Below are 20,251 nucleotides of genomic sequence, written 5' to 3'. Positions count from 1 at the left end.
ATTTTTGTTGAAATGTCCTTCCTCTATTAAATGAGGCTGGTCGCCTGTGTGGTAAGAGCTCCATATTTATGAATAGCACTGGAAATATTATTGCCTTGCTTCATTTATCCTTTGGTTAAGTTCCTTTTCAACCGAATTTCTGTTTTGTTCTTTGGAGACTTACTGACCAAAGACCTTTTGAAGACTACATCTGTAGTATTTGAAATAGTGTCATGTCCTGAGATTTAAAACAAAAAGAAGAATTTGTGCTTTTCACTCCTTTTTTTGTACTGTTATACTGCTATGCAAATAATATTTAACAATATGAAAACGTTACATATTTTGTTAGGATTTTAAAGCTGTTCAGATACTTTATATGAGAGTTATGTCTGTAATACAGGGCTTTCTTCATTGTGAAAGTGATATTTTAGTTTGATCTTTTTTTTTAATGGGCAGCATAGTGGGTAAAGGATGTAGATGCTATCATGATACCCGTTTACTTTACTTTCTCTTATTTAGTACTTGTAAATTCTGAATAAAAATAGGTTATTAGCACATTTCCAATTTAATGTTCATCCCATAACCTCCAGTTCTTACTTTAAGACTTATATGAGCATTTTCTTTTATAATTTTGACTGCTCTTTTAATTTTTACCAAAGTTATTTCTGTAAAGGGGTTCTCAAGACTCATCTCCTTGACAGTTTCCTAATCATGTAATACTTCTTGGACTTTAACACATCTTTCTGCATTCTTGTAGTTACATGTCATTGAATGTATATTTAAATTTTTCTTTCCCATGTTTTTTCACATTCTAGTTGTAAATACTTTGCTTGTAAATATTCTTATAAATTGTCAATGAAGTGTGGGTCTCTAAAGCCCTGCTTAGTACTGTTGATAAGATGTATGTATTATGGAATGTTTTCATCTCTTACTGCTTATTCAATGTTTGAGGGTACCTCTATCGTCAGCAGTTCTAACGCACTATTAAACAAAACTTTCTGTTGACTTTTCTGCTCTTCTCTAGAGTATTGTTTCACCATCTGCATTATTTTATGAAAATACTGTTTGGCTTTGGCTATAGTTAGGTTTCCAAACCTAGGCAAAAAAACAAAACAAAACCCTGTCATCTTCAATTTAACCTTACTCATAACACTAATACAACTGTCTTTTTTCAGACTATTTGATGTTAAAAATGCATTCTTTCACTGTAGAACTTGCGTTAACAGTTCTTTTTGACGTGTTTAATTACTCTGACCTCACTTTAAATTCAGCCTTATTTTTTGTTTGTTTGTTTTCCCATCTTTACGCTTGTGCTGAAAAGGGAGGCTTTGGTAACTATTTACCAAGTACCTTAATTTAGAATTAAGGGAACTATGGAGAGATTTTTTTAAAAATAACTAAAAGATACACTTGATAAGAATGATGTGTTTTAGAACACTGAATTCAGTTAAAGAAAAACACCATTTAATTCAGGTCAACTAAACATTTATTGAGTGCCTTTTGTATCCTCCTGAATGCTAAGGGCAGAGAAATGCAAAGGTATGTCTGACATGAACTCTGTCCATTCTAGTTGGGAAAAGACAGACAATACGAATGAAAATCTTTTATGAAAAGTAATAATAACATATTTTACCAGTAGTAAAAGAAAAACAAATATTCAAGAATAGTCTTAAACTAAATCACCTATTTTTGAATTTAGTTACATCTTTCAGTATATTCAGTAAGTTGACTCGCCAAGTACACAGAATGATACCCTTAATCTGTTTTCCTCAAGCCTTATATAAATTCTTTGCTTTTTGTTTTTTAACTGATCATTTTGGTTCTCAGTTATTCATGGAAGGATTTTAGGGAAGCTTTAAGTAAAAATATTCAACAACTCAAAAATAAAATTAGTGTTTGTTTTTAGACATGTTGTTTTATATGAGGAGATCAAAAGTAAACACTTTTGTTTTTCTTCATCTGAAAGTTAGTGTTCTTATTGTATATCTAAAATTATTTTCTATGTACCCAGTATGTCTGGATTTGGAATGAACAGGAATCAGGCATTTGGAATGAATAACTCCTTATCAAGTAACATTTTTAATGGAACAGGTAAGCTTATTCTGGAGCTAGTACCCTATAAAAATATGATAGATCTTGAAATATAAAGCAGTTCAACAAACTGGTCTTGAAATAATTAAAGGAATTTTTGTGTTTAAATGATAGAACTTAATTTAGGGGAGAATTTGACAGGAAACAGGATTCAATTCAGTCAGTAGTTAAAAGATAGTTAAATTTATTTTTTCACTTGGCATGATAATAGCAGTGTTATAACCTCAGATTTGTTTTCTTAACACCTGGAGAAAGCATGAACGTTAACTTAGTCTATATTTGTGCCTCAGAATCTTTTTGCTTCAAGAGCTTTTCTTATCCTCAGTCCTTTCACTGTAGTCTAAACTAGGTTGAGCATTGTGGCATTCTGGCTATAGAGACCCAGATGAAAGAAACCTTTAAAACTATATGGAGCACTTACAGTTTTTTCTTAATAGTTTTAATAATACTAATTTTTGCATTTAACTCATAAATTTTTAATCCGGTTTTAAGTGTAAAATTCAAAATTTAAGTACATAGAAAGCCAATTCTGATTTTGACAGTAACGAATTTTTGCAGTCTGTTGGTTTCTTTTATCAGCTGGCTTCAGACAGAAGAGAACAGGAGGCTTTGTTACTGTTCTGCTTTAGGTTTTGCTTTCTTCCACCCTTGCCTCCAGACCCTTTCCTGAGAAAGCAGATGAAGGATGTTGTTAATAGTCATAGGAGCAAAAATGAGTATGATTGTTGAGAGAAATGTAGTAAAGGAAGTGGAAGGTGAAAGAATGATCAGCGAAACGGGGTGTATGTGGAAGCATGAGAAGATTAGCAATTGAAATGATAGTTCTGGCTATCGGCTTTTAATTTTTCAACATTATTGTATGTTTAATAGCAGCCTGGATTGACCAAGTGACACTTCAGAATTTTAGTTTTTTGCATTTAAAGTTTTGTGTTCTGATATGAAGTACCATATTCCATTGTTTCTCAGATGCACATTTTTTTCATATTTAAATATCTCTGAAATTAGGATGCATATCATAATTTAATTAGTGAGGTTTTTTCCCCTCCTAAATGAACCGTGAAGTGACAGTGTGCCTCAGTGCCATCTTATATTCTGAAATATGGTTTATACACTTCCGTAAATTTTACAATTATTTTTTTAAGTCATTTTTAACTAAGTATATTTTACACTAGGAAAGTTGTTTCCAAGTCTTACCCTAAAAATAAAAATTTGTGAGTTAAAACTATTTTTAGGTATTCTTAAATAACACATGCCAATTTTAAACTCCATCTTAGAGGACCTGAAGAAGTGTATTCAAGGTTAACAGTTACTGTAAGTTTATAGTTAGAATTCATAATCAAGTAATTCAAGAGAGATTACTTTTTAAAGTACTTTATAAGCTATTGATATGTATTGTTGTCTTTTTATATAATGCCTGTTTATAATTCAGCGTTCATAAGCTGCAGTTTCTTTAAAAGCAATGGGTTTGAATTATTTTATCTTTTACCCTTCATAATTTTAAACTGTCATCTGACTTGGAATGTAACTGTTTTCTATGAACAGAGTTCTTGAGTTGTTTCTTTCTGAGATCCTTCTAGTTATGAATATTAAGAGGAAAATTAAACTGAAAGAGGGGGCAAACAAATTGAAAATGGTTATAATACACTAGATGAGACAAATCAAAGAAAAACTGTAGTGCATACTAACAGTAAGGTAGAAAATAAATTCTTCAAAAATTAAGAATATAAGATTGTTAGAGTATTAGAATAATTAACACATTGAGAAGAGATCAAAGTAATGATTAAAATAGGCAAAGTAGAAATGTTGGATTAAATTTTAGTTTTTAAAAGGAAAGGAACTGATGTTTTAAAATTCAAAATGAACAGATATTTTATTTATTCAATTTATTGAGCGCCTACTGTGTAATAGGTAATATAAGCTTCTGGGCTCTGTGTCATATTCTCATGCATTTCATTCACCAGACATGGGAGCTCTACATTACCCTACGTTCTCCACCCTACTTACACTCTCAACTGCAAAACACACACACTCACATACCCACATATACACACTTGTGTATGGAATAGGCCAAATAGGCCAAAAATATCCTTAGGGATTCTGTTTCCATTGCGTGTGCCTCCAGTATGATTCAGACCATTTGCAGGAGGCACTGTCATTATCACACCAGTGTTATAAATGAAGTTCCAGGCATTCCAGATACAACCTCTGTTTTTGAATATAGTGCAAAGAGCAATTTTATCACAACAGTCTCCCCTCTTACTAATCAGCAACCTATAACTTGAGTACCGTCTTTCACAGGAGAAATAACATACAACCTTACTCCTTATTATCTATCTTAAGCTGCTAGGATTTGGGATTTTTATTATATAGTAGGTACATACTGCTTTGCTGAGTTGTTCATAAATTCTTTCACACGAAGTCAATCCACAAATATTTATTGTACATTTACATATACCAAGTACAGTGCTGTACATTGTTTAGGAAGAAGACACTGTCATTTCAAATTTTATTATAGTTAGTAATAATCTCTTTAAAATGTTTGTAGAGCAGTAACTAGTTTGTCTCTTCTTATTTAGATGGAAGTGAAAATGTGACAGGATTGGACCTTTCAGATTTTCCAGCATTAGCAGACCGAAACAGAAGGGAAGGAAGTGGTAACCCAACTCCATTAATAAACCCCTTGGCTGGAAGAGCTCCTTATGGTAATTAATTAAGCTTTTTATTGATGGCTAGTGAAAATTTTCTATTATACACACTCACACATATATATGTGTATTTGCATGCATGTGTGTGTACACACATATATTTCCTAATCAGAGTAATGTAGTTTTGTCAGAGTTGATAAATGCAAAGTGCTTTTTCTTCCGAGAATACCATGATAGCAGAGTTAAATGGGAAAACTTAATTTGTATAGAAACCCCAAAAGGAATTGGTATTCAGAAGTTATTTTCTTCTGCATTCTGCCTTAGTATACCTTAATAATCTATGGTTTGCCTTTGTTCAGTTCATCACACTTTTTTTCTTAAAGAATACATGTTCATATTCCTAGTAATTAATAATGACTACCATACACTGATTATTTTTGCTAAGCCAGTTTCTCAACCTCCACACTACTGACATATGAATAGATAGTTTCTTGTAAATGAGAGGCTGTCCTGTGTATTACAGAATGTTTGTCAGCATTCTTGCCCTTTGCCTACTCAATGCTCAGTAGCACCCCCACCCCTGCTCCCACCCTTTCTGCACCCCCCCCCCCCCACCCACTGCACCCCCGGCCATTGTGACAACCACGGATGTTGACACATGTCTCATGGGAACAAAAAATCGCCTCCTGTTGAGAACTACTTATGGGTCATGTATATATAGTTTATGTAGACTCTTGGTCACCACAGTACCCTTTTTCACTATCTTTAATAAATGAGAGATTTGGCTAACAGAGGCTAAATGAACTAGACATGGAAATTATGTAACAACAATGTAACCATATTTTTTTGTATCCTTTGCACATAATTGGTAGAATGTGATAAAGACTAATAGCAAAAACACTGAACTTAAAGGGATCATTTTATCAGTTCTAAGATACTGTTTTTCCCATTTTCAACCAACATGGGTTTATGTTACTTTCAGAATATGAATACAAATAATAATATGTGAAGAAGGGAAAACTTTATTATTCACTTTCAAATGTTTCCTAATTAGCTTTCCTTCCCACCAAAAAAGCAAAAATGATCTTCCCTGGAAGTTGAGTACCTAGCTACTTGATTCTCAGTTCAGACTCTAATGTTTTTAACCTTTCCTCATAGGTCCATTTTTTCATCCCTTTAATCATTCCCGTTGCTCTCCTTGGACCATCTCTAGTTTCTCCATATCGTTCTTGAATTGTGGAGCCCCAAACTGGATATTGTTCTCCAATAAGGGCCTGACTAATGCCAAGTATAGTGGGAGGATTACTTCCCAGTTCTTGCATGTTTTACATCTATTACATGGAGTCCAAGAAAATCTGAAATAATATGGAGTTGTTTTATAATTGATTGCAATTTGCTCACTCTGTAAGTCACTTTCAAGTAGAATACTGACATTTTCTTTAAAATTTATTCTGTTCATTTGCTATTTGACAATTAACTGATATTTATAGTAACTAGTCAAATATTTAAAGCAAGCTTTTAAACAAAAAACTTTAATAATTGTTACCAGTATCAGACTATGTTTTTTCAGCATCTATGTGTGACATTAGATTAGAATTATGGGATTACCACTTATTTCCCTTGTATTATTTTGTATATTTTAGTTATTAATCAATTATATAAGAATTTAGTTATTCATTGTTATCCAGAATACTAATTTTTTGAAGTGTGTTTTCATAGCATAATAAAAAAAAATTCCTTTTGGTATATTATCATGAGGAAAGTTAACTTTTTATAATTTGTAGCAAAATTTCATAAATATCAATTGCAATTCTCTGGATTATTTTCATTATATAGTTGGAATGGTAACAAAACCAGCAAATGAGCAATCCCAGGACTTCTCAATACACAATGAAGATTTTCCAGCATTACCTGGTTCCAGTTATAAAGATCCAACATCAAGTAATGATGACAGTAAATCTGTAAGTAACTGAGAATTATCTGTGTGAGTTACATAGTTTTTTTCCCTTCAGATTTCTCTTATATTAATAGTTTTATAGTCTATATTAAGGACATATTAAATGCTATTAGAAAATTATTTATTTTGAATATCTATAGTAATCTAACTTCTGAAAACTGTGGAAAACCTTTGTAACTTAGAAGATAGCCTATTTTTCTCCTATTTCATATAGGTTTGCAAATTTCTGTTGAACTTCTCAGAGTTAATGTAGACTTTTATTGTAGTCCCTGTCAGCTGGATCCCATGAAGTTTGATATTATAGCCTTCTAAGGAGCTGTGTTTTTCTTGAGTAAGTTTTCTCCTTGAAGAATCTTTATACACATTTTTATTCCTGTGTTGATTCAACCAACTCAGCTTCCTGTTTCTGACTTAACAATTGTGTTTATTTCTTCCACATTTCAATGAAAATAGTGCTTTTTTGTGTGTGTGTGATGGAAGGTGTATATTGTTGAAATAATTGATACAGAAGATTATTGGGTAAGAATTAAAATAGATATGAATTGTAAGATTCATATATTCTGATTTACCTCGGAGGTTTTTTTGGTGCTATTTTAGGTAATATACTGTGTTTAGTTTGTCTTCTAAATGAAAGTATTGAGAAATATGACTTCAACTGTATCCTATAACAAACAGTTCTAAGATACAGAGATGGATTTTTTGGTCTGTGACTGAAGATCTGAGATAAATAAAAATATTTTCCATATATTTCTTGTCCTTTAAATACTCAAAGGTGTATAATACAGGGTTTGTTTGTATACCATGGGACAGTTGTGGAGACAAAAAATTTCATGTAGAACTTGAAAAACAGGTAATAATTTACTGCCAACTTAAATATAATAAAAAATGAGTAAAAAAGTATTACTTTATGAACTTGAAATTTTTACACTTAATAGATTTTAATGTCACATTTAATTTTTTTTTTTTTTTTTATGTTAGAATTTGAATACATCTGGCAAGACAACTTCAAGTACAGATGGACCCAAATTCCCTGGAGATAAAAGTTCAACGACACAAAATAATAACCAGCAGAAAAAAGGGATCCAGGTGTTACCTGATGGTGAGGCTCTGTAGAATATATCAAAGATATTATAGAATTTATTTATTTATTTCCTTTTTCCTAAAAGATAGAAACGACTATGTTTTTCTTATCCAGGTCGGGTTACTAACATTCCCCAAGGGATGGTGACGGACCAATTTGGAATGATCGGCCTGTTAACATTTATCAGGGCAGCAGAGACAGACCCAGGAATGGTACATCTTGCATTAGGAAGTGACTTAACAACATTAGGCCTCAACCTGAACTCCCCCGAGTAAGTTTTTTTATTTTCTTCTTTATTTGTGTGTAACACATCCCTACAGTTTTTAATGTATGTGTTCAAATTGTATCATCTTCTACCACTCATAGTTGCTGGTATCTGCTGACTCTGGGTCATTCCCTCTTAACGTTAGTTGCTGGATCACTCTTACTTTATAGTAATATTCCTCTTGAAATTTGGCTATTTCTATATATACACATATATAGTCTTTCCTAAACCCTGAAATCCCAGCTTCTTGAATTTCTCTCCTCCAGAAATTTTACCCTTCATGATCCCTCAGCCGCTCACCTCTAGTCACCCCTTTGACTTTGTCATTTTTGATAACCTTAGTTTGTCTGTAAGATGGTCTGTGCCGCCATGCCACTTCCTGTTTTCCATTTTCTTTGTTGTTTTTGTTTGTCTCCCTCCCAATCCACCATGCTCAATCAGAAAGTAAGTTTCATGTTGTTGATGATCTTTGTTTTGCTTTCTAATGTATAAGTACCTAGTGCCAGGTATATAATAATAGATACTTTGTAAATGTTTGCTGAATTTGAACTTTTGTTTATAATAATTACTTTTTTATTGGCTATAAAAATGGGAAAGTAATTTTATTGAAGACATAGTATTAATGAACTTAAAGCATTCTTGAGTTTGAAGTGGTAATTGATATATACAAATGTGCATATATGGATGTATATTTTTTAACCTTGTTTCAATTTCCTGCTGTGTAAGTCATAGTAAAACCAAGAAAAGAAATTGGAAGTTTGAGGATGCACATCTTAATATATTAAATCATTGTTTTTCTTGATTTCCTAAAATAAAATTAGAAATCTCTTTTTCTACTTTGGACTTCAGAATGGTTTTTTTTCCCCTTATTCAGAAATCTCTACCCCAAATTTGCATCACCCTGGGCATCTTCACCTTGTCGACCTCAAGACATAGGTAGGATAACCTGTTTTTGTTTAGACCTTTAAAAAATGTATTTGTAACTGAGAATCAGTTAATAAGGCTTTTTTCATTTTATTATCCAGACTTCCATGTTCCATCTGAGTACTTAACGAACATTCACATTAGGGATAAGGTGAGTGTAGTTTATTATTCTACTCAGTCAGCTTGAATTTATCTGTTTTTAGGTGCTGTTTTTCAATTCTGACAGCGTAGTTTTTGAAATAATTAGCAGTGGTCTCAGGGGTATGTTTTTTGTATGTCCATTTTGTTGTATGTAACAATTCAATTTTTGTTTATAACCTTGTGTTTTGATGAGGTCTGGGTTATATTTTTTAAATATTTTAAGAACAATGTTAGGACCAGTAAAATCTTTTTTATAATTGTTAATAACAGGGTGTAACCATAACCACAGTTGATGGGAACAAAGTAACATGGAAATTTTGATAAATTTCATTTTATGTATGTATCAATGAGAAAGATTTTTCTTTATGAATACTACAGATACAATGTTTTTAATGAAAAAAATACATTTTAAAGCTATTATTATCTTTGATTTTTCTGGTTCATTTTCTATTTTTAATTACCTAAATTTCTAGTTATAGATAACTGTTAAAGAGTTTACAGCTTTAATCTTTTTATTATTATTCTAAGAAAGAAAACACTTCTGCTTTAGGAGACTAGATTTTGGTCATGTGAAAGGATACGTATAGTTTGTTAAAAATTATATATTTGTGTTATGTGTATAAATATGTATAATATAAATATAAATAGTGTCCTGCATCTGTACCATGCAGTTGTGTATCAAATGGATGTTGACGTTGCAGATAGGCAAGTAAAGAGAAACATGTATTTGTCAATATGTCTTTAATACTTGAGTAGATGGAAGGCAAGAAGTATGAGATAGAGCTAGTTTTTTCTGTTTATGGATTATGTGATTTGCTGCCACTTCCACGGTAGCACTCATTTATTGCTCCAATTACTTGAGGGTTGCAGAACCTTTTCTCGAACAATTTAAGAAATAATGCTTTAAGATAATTTGTCACATTGAAGACTGTTGCTTGAATGGGGATAATATGAAAAGAGAGAAAAATGACATTCAAAGAATGTGTAACAATAACTAAACAAACATTTAAATACAAGTGTAGATAAAGAGATAAAAAAATATTTCTTTTAATGTGAGAATTTGAGACTATTGAACTTGTGTTTGATAGTTTGTTAGGCAGTTGTTTCTCCTCTGTGGAGTGACATGTAGAGTAGCCATCTTTTGGTTATCCATTTAAACAAAATAAAGAATGTATCCCGTTGTGATTTTTATACTTATCTATCTGTGTTGTGCTAAAAGTACATAACCATTTTGTGAATCACTGTCAGATGTAAATTCAGTTAATATTTAAGGTTTGTATGTATCAGGCACTCTACAAAGTGCATTCACATATCACTTAATTTCAGTTACATTTTTAGTAATCCTTGTTGGTATCATTAACTACGTTTTATAATTGAAAGGTCAGAGACATTAAAGAACTTGGATATGGTCATATTAGTAAGTAATGATACTAAGACTTGAATGTAAGTCCTTTTTTTCTGGACACAGTATTCCACTATTATTGCCACATTGATTATTAACATATCCTTGAGTAAGACATCATTAGAGCTTGCTCGGAAAGTTTTATTTAGCTTTTTCCTCCTGTTAATACATAAAACAGATATATTAGAAATAATTGTTCAATGAGTTTAGTCATTCAAATGATGAAACTCCCCTTTAAAATTGTATAACTTACCTCTGTAATCATGTAATGGCAGTCATCTGCTGCAAAGAGGAGTTTCTGTCTTATCTTTACATTTTTACTTTAGTGGAATCAGTTATATGTTAGGATTTTCAAACTCATTTTACATTTCAGAATAATTTATCTTTTCCAGCTGGCTGCAATAAAACTTGGCCGATATGGAGAAGACCTTCTTTTCTATCTCTATTACATGAATGGAGGAGACGTATTACAACTTTTAGCTGCAGTAGAGCTGTATGTTCAAAGTATTTTTAAAAACTTTTGTGTTATGATAGATCTTGTTTATTCTAAAATATTTTTTTAATGAAAATGGCTGTAGTTTTTGTCTTTGTTTTTAGAACAGAAATATTCATCAAGAAATTTAAGTTGTTTTGCTTTTAGCTATATACATAAAAAGCATTTTCAAACTTAAATAACCCTAAATTTGTAAGAAGTCAGGATCAGCTTGATTCATGCATTTGGTAAATCTGATTTTTATAAATAAATGAAGTATAAGATATGGTTCATAACTGTGGGTCATCTTTCTCCTTGTGGAACCACTTAATGCTAATGACAGTGAATTTCATCATTTATTATATATATTGAGCATTACAGGGGCAAGGCACTGTGCATATTTCTTGTGTATTTTGAAGTATTGATAAAATGAACTCCATAGTTATTACCAGAAGCCTATTGGCCAACTTAAATAAACTAGTATTAAGAAATGGGTCCATTGAATATATTACTTTTCTGAGCATTTCTGTTTTTACCTGATGCTCTAAGAATAAAAATTTTGTCATTTTTTTATGTCCAGTTGGTAACATTTTGTTAGCAATAGACTATTCTATTAATCGTGTTTACTATAAAGTGAATTGTTACCAAAAACTTATGACGTAATGATTGGGGGATATTATTAACATTTCTACAAATGGCATTGGATCAGATACTTTTAAAATGTAAAATTCACTGTGTTGGTAATAAATTGTTTTTAATTTCTCAATTGAGAATTTGGTTTTTTCCATGTTTTCCCTCATTTTTTGTAAGATAGCATTTGTTACTTGTTCCTTTTGATTTACTCCATATGTAAATAAATTCATCAGTCATTCATTCATCCATCACTGGCAGTTCTGTCTCATATCTTATTTATGTCTAAAAATATATAAACATATATAAAATATATGTCTAAAATAACTCCTCATTGTATTGATAGGAAGGAATTTGTTTGCATGGAGGTTTGTTCTACCAGAGACATTTTTTGTGGTACATTTACCTCCTTTGGATGTTACTTCCCTGGTTTACAGGTGGTGTAAACTGTCATTGATTCTTATGTGAATATTAATGGATGTCCTTTGGGTTATTGAGAATTTAGGATCAATGAGATCTGAATAAAAAGTAAAAATAATAGACATTAAGAATTTTCTAAATATTTTTGAATTTGAAATTAGTTACAAATTTTATGTGAATTTAAGTAGTTAATTCAAATAGGCTTTGCGTTTAGTTTCTTACAAAATAACAAATAGTTGAGATTTTTGTTTGTTTTAATAGATATCTCGATTTTTATTGAATATTAAGAACAAAAAAGGAGTGAAGTTTCTGAAACATTGGACCTTATTTTGGTCTGCCAAAGTTTTTATCACATTGCTCATAGAGCTTTTAAGATCTCATTTTGTTTGCATAAAAAATTTCTTCAGTTAAATAAAGATGTGTGTATTAATTAAAGAGTGTGGTTTTGGGATAAATTTTTTAAAAGTCTTTTCCTATATTTATTTTACTAGGTTTGTATTTAATAACAATAAAAATCAGGGTAAAGAAGCATCAATATTCATATAGTTATTGTGTTGATTATTTTCTAAAAAGTGTTTTACAAGATGTAGAAAATGTTTGATGTGAGCCAAAGGGAAAAATTAATTGTCTTTTTCTCTTAAAAATTGAAGTTTTAACCGTGATTGGAGATACCACAAAGAAGAACGAGTATGGATTACCAGGGCACCAGGCATGGAGCCAACAATGAAAACCAATACATATGAGAGGGGAACATATTACTTCTTTGACTGTCTTAACTGGAGGAAAGTAGCTAAGGTATATTTTTTTCCGTGTGCAAATGTGTAAATGTATAAATCTAAATTTTAATAAGAAGTGTCCTCTTTTATCTGTTTGTATGTACCAGTACATCCATTCTGATAATGTGCCAGATATTTGCCGGGTCCATTGTCTCCACCTCCTTGGCTTGTTTTAAATTCTGCGAGAGTATCTGGAAGTAGTTCATTTTACCTGTAGTTTAGGAAAATGATTGAACTTGGTAAGAAATTTTGTAATTTTTCACAAGCCTTGGTGACATTTGAAATATTTTTGTGTCTGCTCAGTTGTAAAATAAAGATACCCTCTTGCAATCTCGGTCATGTATTCTTATATTATTATTACTTTAAGCAAATATGAGATTTCTTTCCTAAAACCAGTATATAAATAGACGTAGACTTTTTAAACACTTACATTCATTGCAGGAAATATGGTTGAGTTTTTATTTGCAAATAAATATAAAGAAAGAAAATTGCAAGCATTAATCATGATTGTTCCTTTGACTAGTATGTGAAATAACTGAGGGGAAGAGGCCAATGGAAAAAGTTGTTTTGGTTTGCAACTTTTCCTCACAAAAACACCTTTCTAACTGTCCCACATGCAGTTTTCATCAGTGCTATAGCATATCACACATTTGTGTTTAGTTCCTTATGTATGTACTTACTCTACCTAGTAGAAAATATTGTTCACAGTGTCTGATTTCATAACTTCAGGATTTCTCTGAATGCTCTTTCCACTGACAAATCTAAGGATTAAAAATTAAAGAATTAGTTTTGTTGGTTTTGTTAAATTTAAACAGAAAAAACTATTTCTTGACTGTTCATTGGATACTTTTTTAGTGTTTTTTTTTTAAGTCAGCTTTACTAAACTGAAGAGTAAAACATTTTTAAAAGATAGTATAAGATGCTTACCAGATAATTATTACAAAATTTTACATTGCTAAAAGACTTCGTATAAAATGTGAAAAAAAAAAAAATAGAAAAAGTGAGCCCCCCCCCCCCCAAAAAAAAGATGACGACAACACATATGAAAGGTTAAACCTTTTCTCATTATTATTATTTTTGGATATTTCTCTAATGGTAAATGTCATTGCTTCTCAGTCCAAGTCTAGATACCACTCTACATTGTACTTGAGTTATTTTAACAATTCTAATATGCACCTCTTGACTTTAAAAGGTAGATTCATGACCTATCCTTTTAGTTAAATACAAATAATTAATTACAAATGGTATACAGGACACTGTGTATATTACCTGTTCTTTAATAAATATAGTGAAGTAGAAAACCATAACTCTTTATCAGGTTTGAATTTAACTCCTGTTTCTGCTGTTTATACTTTGACCTTGTACCAGTTTCCTTTCCAAACCTGCTTCCTTTCCCTGGTGACCCAGACGGTAAAGCGTCTGCCTGCAATGTGGGAGACCTGGGTTCGATGCCTGGGTTGGGAAGATCCCCTGGAGAAGGAAATGGCAACCCACTTCAGTACTCTTGCCTGAAAAATCCCATGGACAGAGGAGCCTGGTAGGCTACAGTCCATGGGGTCGCAGTCAGACATGACTGAGCGACTTCTCTCTCTCTCTCCTTATCTTTTAAATCAAAATGATTTTTGCCTCTTATCATCATGTAGATTAATTGAGATTACACAGGCACACATGTACACTGAGTGCACTGCTTGGCATATGTTAGGTATTTGATATAGGAGAGCAGTTTTGGTAGTTTGTTGTTGTTTTTATCAGTATTATTATTACAAATTATTACCGTAAATCCAGGATGGAGAAATTCTGATTGTTGTTAGGTCAGCGGTTCTAGCTTGCTTCAGAATTATCTGGAGGCCTTGTTTTATCATCTGGCAGGTTGCTGGGCCAACCTGCTTTGTTTCTGGTTCAAGTAAGTCTGTGGGTGGGACATGAGAAGTTGCTTTGCTAACAAATTCCCAATTGATGCCAATGATAGTGCTGGTCCTTGGCACCATAGTTAGAGAACCTGGTTCTATGGGAGGAGTATCTTTGGAAGGGGAAAATTCTAATAGTAAATAACTGAAGTTTGTTCTATTCATTGAAGCTTTTTGCTCAAGATCATAAACTATTCCAAACATATGCAAAAAGAAATAGATACTTGCATCAGTAGATGTATAATTTTAGTTGAACTTTAGTTTGAAATCTGTGAGGAAATCAACTTACATGAAAAAAAAAATCAGTTTTCCAGAAAGAGAAATATTCAGAAACATTGGAACATTAATAAGTCCCCTAATTTCCTCAGGTAAATGTCATTTTAAAGAAAATTATGTGTGTGTGTGTGTCTGTAAAGTAATAATTTTACCCAGCTTTGTCTGATCTCTCCTGTGTAAGTTGACATTTGCCTTAACTTTTACCTTTAAAATTTTTAGCTGTGAAGTTGAAAAATAAAACATGAGAAATATCATTATTAAACTATTTTTGAGAAATCTTTCTTAAAGTAATTTGTTGGCCACTTGCACTGATATTCTTCAACAAAATGTTTTCATAGTGATGAAAATAAGCAGAAATACTGGTTTCTATCAAGTATTAATATGCAGCTCTCGATTCTATTTAAAAAATTCATGGACTTAAAACTTATGTTTTATTCACAGAATAAACTTTTCACAAAGGCTTCTGAGTTTTTTTTTTTTTTTTTAAGGATGTTTTCACTGTTTTCCTAGAAATTGGATTAGGAATTAAGAATCCCATAGTATATTTATTAACTAGACTTCATCAAACTACAGAAAATCCATTGATGTGCCATGTCCCAAGTCAAAGTCCCCATCTGTAAAGTGGTTGTGGTTTATTCACAGGTAAAGAACATGAATTTAATAGCATCAACTGATAAGAAGCCTTCTGTATGAATTAGTATTATAAGTTAATAGTTTGATATTATCATGGTATTATTGAAAAGTATTGACCTGATCGAGACCGTAATCAGGTTTTCAGTCATACTTAATGAGGTTCTCTCTTTCACTTCTGCAAATCACTTAATATTTTCAGAGAACTGAAGAACTATAATTTCAAGTAAGGGATTAGATTATTTAAATCAGAAGTATACTTTCTCCCCTAAAATTTTCTATGAGTTTGAGGATACAGCCCCATTATTTATATAAAGAATTTCCTATATGTCAATAATGTATTTTCATAAAAATTTGACACTGTAACCAAAAAAAAGAACACATGCAAAAAAGATTTGACATCATATTTGTTTATTCTTTTTTAGATAATTATTTGTTGACACAGTGTGTGATCTCTGCTATGTAATTAAGTTGGAATTATTAAATATCCTATTTATTTAAAAATTTGTTATAGTATATATAGTCTTAATGAGTAAGATTTTTAAAATAATTTTATCCACGGAAAATTTTTAGGTGAAAATTGCTTTCTCAAACTATAAAGACTCAAAGTGTCAGAATTCTTTCATGCTGACTTTACCTTACAGATCCAACACTGAGTAGGATTTTTACTGTTTAGGATCCTTTATCATATCATAACCTACTATAAATGCGATTTTTAGTACCTAGAACTCTTTCTAGTCTTTAAACCGTTTAACTGTCATCTACAATTCTTTTTTTCTATTAAAGCAATTATATGCATAGACCTTCGAATACCTAATCTTTGAATATTTAAAAATTTTAAGTGTTCTGTTCCTAAAATGAATGAAAATTTATGTTCATTTATTCATTAGCCATTAATTATACCCCTGCTGGGAGCCTGGCAACTCAGTAGTAGTCTCAGTATTCTGGGCAGTAGATAGTGATACACAAAACAGACACACTTCTTGCCCCTACAGATTATGCAAAAGTGTGTGTGTGGTGTGTGGTATGTGTGTACATGTAAGATAAACATGTAAAAAAGATATGATCAGTAAAGTTAGGGAACAAAGAAAAATGTGAGCTTTATGTCTTTTAAGAAAAATGAAAAGACATAGAAGACGAAAAGATTTTAAAAATGAGACCAAATTTGATCTCTTTAATTTCTGAATCCAATATATAAAGTCTTTGTGATTTTAATTATCATATTTACTCCCTAGGTTTAGACTGATCTTCTAATATGATGAAGTTACTCTAGTTTAAATTCTGATAATACAGTGTAATTCACTGGTGTACAATGATGAGGACAGGACAATGGAACAAAATTTTAATTTCTGTATCTTAGTGGAGTATATGATTTGTCGGCTATAAATACACTTTTTACCCAATAACTACATATATTTTGGAACTAAAGTTAGCCAATTTTAATTTCTAAAGAATGATACAGCAGGAAGATCCTTTCTCTACTAATTTAGATCCTTATCTTTCGCTGGGTAATAAATTCTTCTAAAACCTAGACAGGGCATCGAGAGAGGGAGAGGGGCCTACACAAAGCGTTAGGGAGGCTGTGTTGAGTGTGACGCTGCTGCTGGTGTTTGCTGAAGTTTTACTGATAAGCAAATAAGCTCAGTGCCTTAGTTAACTCTAAAGTGGACTTTTTAAAAGTCATCACAGTGTGCCTTCCTTTCAGACATTTGTCACTGGACTGATTTTTTTCAACATTATTTCTGGATAGGAGTGTAATTAAGTAGTTTTGGATCTTGGGCTAAAAATAATGTGTTATACTGGAAAAATTATGGAGTTCGGTGTCCTACAGGTGTGGATCCTAATCCTTGATCTGCCAGTTATTGTATGACTTGGGCAGGTTACTTATGAGCTTCATTTTCCTCCAGTGCAAAAATGAAAATAGTGATGTCTACTTTACAGTTACGAAGATGAGAACAAAATTAGTTCTGTCTCTAATTTTGACACATACTAGGCTTCTGATACCTGCTATTTCTATAATTCTTATTGTAATATCCTAAAATTTTAAATCTTTGGTTTTATAACTCATGACCTAGGTTTTCATTGTAATAATGAAATTTTCAGTTAATAATGGGAATATCTATCGTGGAATTAATTTGAAATAAAACAGGTAAAATATATTAAGCCATGGTACTGACATTACTTGGCTTTCTTTAGTGTGTAGTACATACAGTGGTTCATAATGTTTTAAATGAAATTAACTGAGATGGTTTGTGCTACCTGAATTCAGGTTGTAGAATTAATAATTTTAGAACCTCTGGCCTTTTGGTTTTAAAAAGGTGTTTTTTGGTTTTGTTTTGTTTTTTAACATACAAAGTTATATTCTTCATCTCTCTTGATCTTGGGGAAGTATGAAGAATTTGCTTTATCATTCTTAAATTTTAGAGCTCATGTAGTGTTTTGAAAGTTTAATTAAAATGAGCTATATATAGTTAATCTTCAAATGTGCCTGTAGCAAAAGCACTGTCAGTTTTGGGGTGGCAGTTGCATCTTTTCAGGATTTGAGGATTGTGAAATGAAAGTCTGGAGAGGTGTGTGTTCTCCCCAGTTAATGAGCTTAAAATAACTTTAATGTTTGTTTTTTTAAAAACATATGATAAGACAAATTGAGAAATCCTTTATTTCTAAACTTTTTTCTTTAAAAAAAAGATTTTTAAGTTTTATACTTCATTGAAGGTAGCTTTACTTTAAATTATAATTTTTAATACTTTTTATTAGCAATACAGTAATTGCTCCCTTCAAACTTTTATTTTTGAGCAAAAGCATAAAATTTCTGTGTCATAAAATAGATGCTCATGACTAGTCTCTGACTTTTATGTAGAAAGTCTACGTTTTTGTATATATCAGATAGAAACTACAACACATTATTTTTCTTCAAGCTATATTTTACTTACTGGGGAAAAAAAGAGTTGGTATCTCTCTTCATTCGCATACCTTGTAGGTATTTTATTTGTTCATATAGTAAATAAAATATATTTTGAAAAAAATCTGAGATCAGAGGGAGAGGAAATCATCTAAATTTTTAAATTTGGTTTTATAGGAGTTCCATCTGGAATATGACAAATTAGAAGAACGGCCTCACCTGCCATCCACCTTCAACTACAACCCTGCTCAGCAAGCCTTCTAAAAAAAGACTTCCCTTTTCTTGGGGTATGGCTGTCTCAGCACAATACTCAACATAACTGCAGAACTGATGTGGCTCAGGCACCCTGGTTTTAATTCCTTGAGGATCTGGCAATTGGCTTACGCAAAGGGTCACCATTTGAGGTCCTGCCTTACTAATTATGTGCTGCCCAACAACTAAATTTGTAATTTGTTTTTCTCTAGTTCGAGCAGGGTCTGAATTTTTTTTTCATTTATTTTCTTTTTTTTTTTGCCAGCAGACAGACTTGGGTCTGTAAAGACAAGCAAGTACACTGACAGAAGTTTACCATTTAGTTTCTAAAATGTAAAAAAAGAAAACCCACAAGAGACTCAACAGAATTAGACCACAAAATTTGCATTGTTCATTGTAGCACTATTGGTAATAAAATAACAAATGTTTGTGCATTTTTATGTGAAGATCCTTCTCGTATTTCATTTGGAAAGATGAGCAAGGTCTGCTTCCTTCATTTTACTTCCCCTTCTGTTTTTGAAAGGCAGTTTCGCCAAGCTTAACGCAAGAATATCTGACTGTTTAGAAGAAAGATATTGCCACAATCTCTGGATGGTTTCCAGGGTTGTGTTATTACTGAGCTTCATCTTTCCAGAATGAGCAAAACACTGTCCAGTCTTTGTTACGATTTTGTAATAAATGTGTACATTTTTTTTAAATTTTTGGACATCACATGAATAAAGGTATGTATGTACGAATGTGTATATATTATATATATGACATCTATTTTGGAAAATGTTTGCCCTGCTGTACCTCATTTTTAGGAGGTGTGCATGGATGCAATATATGAAAATGGGACATTCTGGAACTGCTGGTCAGGGGACTTTGTCGCCCTGTGCACTAAAGGGCCAGATTTTCAGCAGCCAAGGACATCCATACCCAAGTGAATGTGATGGGACTTAAAGAAGTGAACTGAGACAATTCACTCTGGCTGTTTGAACAGCAGCGTTTCATAGGAAGAGAAAAAAAAAGATCAATCTTGTATTTTCTGACCACATAAAGGCTTCTTCTCTTTGTAATAAAGTAGAAAAGCTCTCCTCACTGCAGTGTTGACTTTGATTTGAATTGTGAACTTATTTCTTCAACATGAAAAAATAGAGAAGAAAAAGTTTTAGACAACTGAATGGTATGACTGAACAATTTAAAATGCAATCTTTTTTTTTTTTTTTTTTTTTTGCTTTTGACAGCTCATTTAATGGAACCATATACCGTTTCATTTGCAGGTTGAAAATTTAGACATTCTTAGTGTTAACCAAGTCTAAACAAAACTATTTTTTAACTGAATAATAACAGCATTAGAAATAAAACTTCTGAACACTCCGTACACCCAATCAAAACACTCTGCTTTTGTGAGTAGTATATAAGAAATTTAATAGACCTTTGAGATATATCTTAAATAATGTACAAATTAAGCCAAAGAGGAGCAGAGTCATCTTTCCCTTCAGTTTGCTTGCCTGATTAT

General features: G+C 31.7%; 1 protein-coding gene across 9 annotated transcripts in view; it reads left to right on the top strand.

Moving 5' to 3' along the window:
- The window catches only part of CNOT2 (CCR4-NOT transcription complex subunit 2), a 119,711-nt gene extending 99,881 nt beyond the window's left edge, over window positions 1–19,830 (top strand). For all 9 annotated transcript variants that reach the window (XM_070454604.1, XM_070454602.1, XM_070454597.1 and 6 more), the window contains 10 exons: window positions 1,991–2,070; window positions 4,647–4,772; window positions 6,552–6,676; window positions 7,651–7,771; window positions 7,868–8,024; window positions 8,893–8,954; window positions 9,044–9,093; window positions 10,878–10,978; window positions 12,658–12,802; window positions 18,676–19,830. In XM_070454604.1, the coding sequence (XP_070310705.1) occupies window positions 1,991–2,070; window positions 4,647–4,772; window positions 6,552–6,676; window positions 7,651–7,771; window positions 7,868–8,024; window positions 8,893–8,954; window positions 9,044–9,093; window positions 10,878–10,978; window positions 12,658–12,802; window positions 18,676–18,762 (1,054 nt within the window). In that variant the 3' untranslated portion in view covers window positions 18,763–19,830. The remainder of the gene's footprint in view (window positions 1–1,990; window positions 2,071–4,646; window positions 4,773–6,551; window positions 6,677–7,650; window positions 7,772–7,867; window positions 8,025–8,892; window positions 8,955–9,043; window positions 9,094–10,877; window positions 10,979–12,657; window positions 12,803–18,675) is intronic.
- Window positions 19,831–20,251: the final 421 nt, after the last annotated feature.

Source organism: Odocoileus virginianus, chromosome 24 (genome assembly GCF_023699985.2).
Source record: "Odocoileus virginianus isolate 20LAN1187 ecotype Illinois chromosome 24, Ovbor_1.2, whole genome shotgun sequence".
Lineage (NCBI taxonomy): Eukaryota > Metazoa > Chordata > Mammalia > Artiodactyla > Cervidae > Odocoileus > Odocoileus virginianus.
This window is presented reverse-complemented; position numbering and strand designations above follow the sequence as displayed.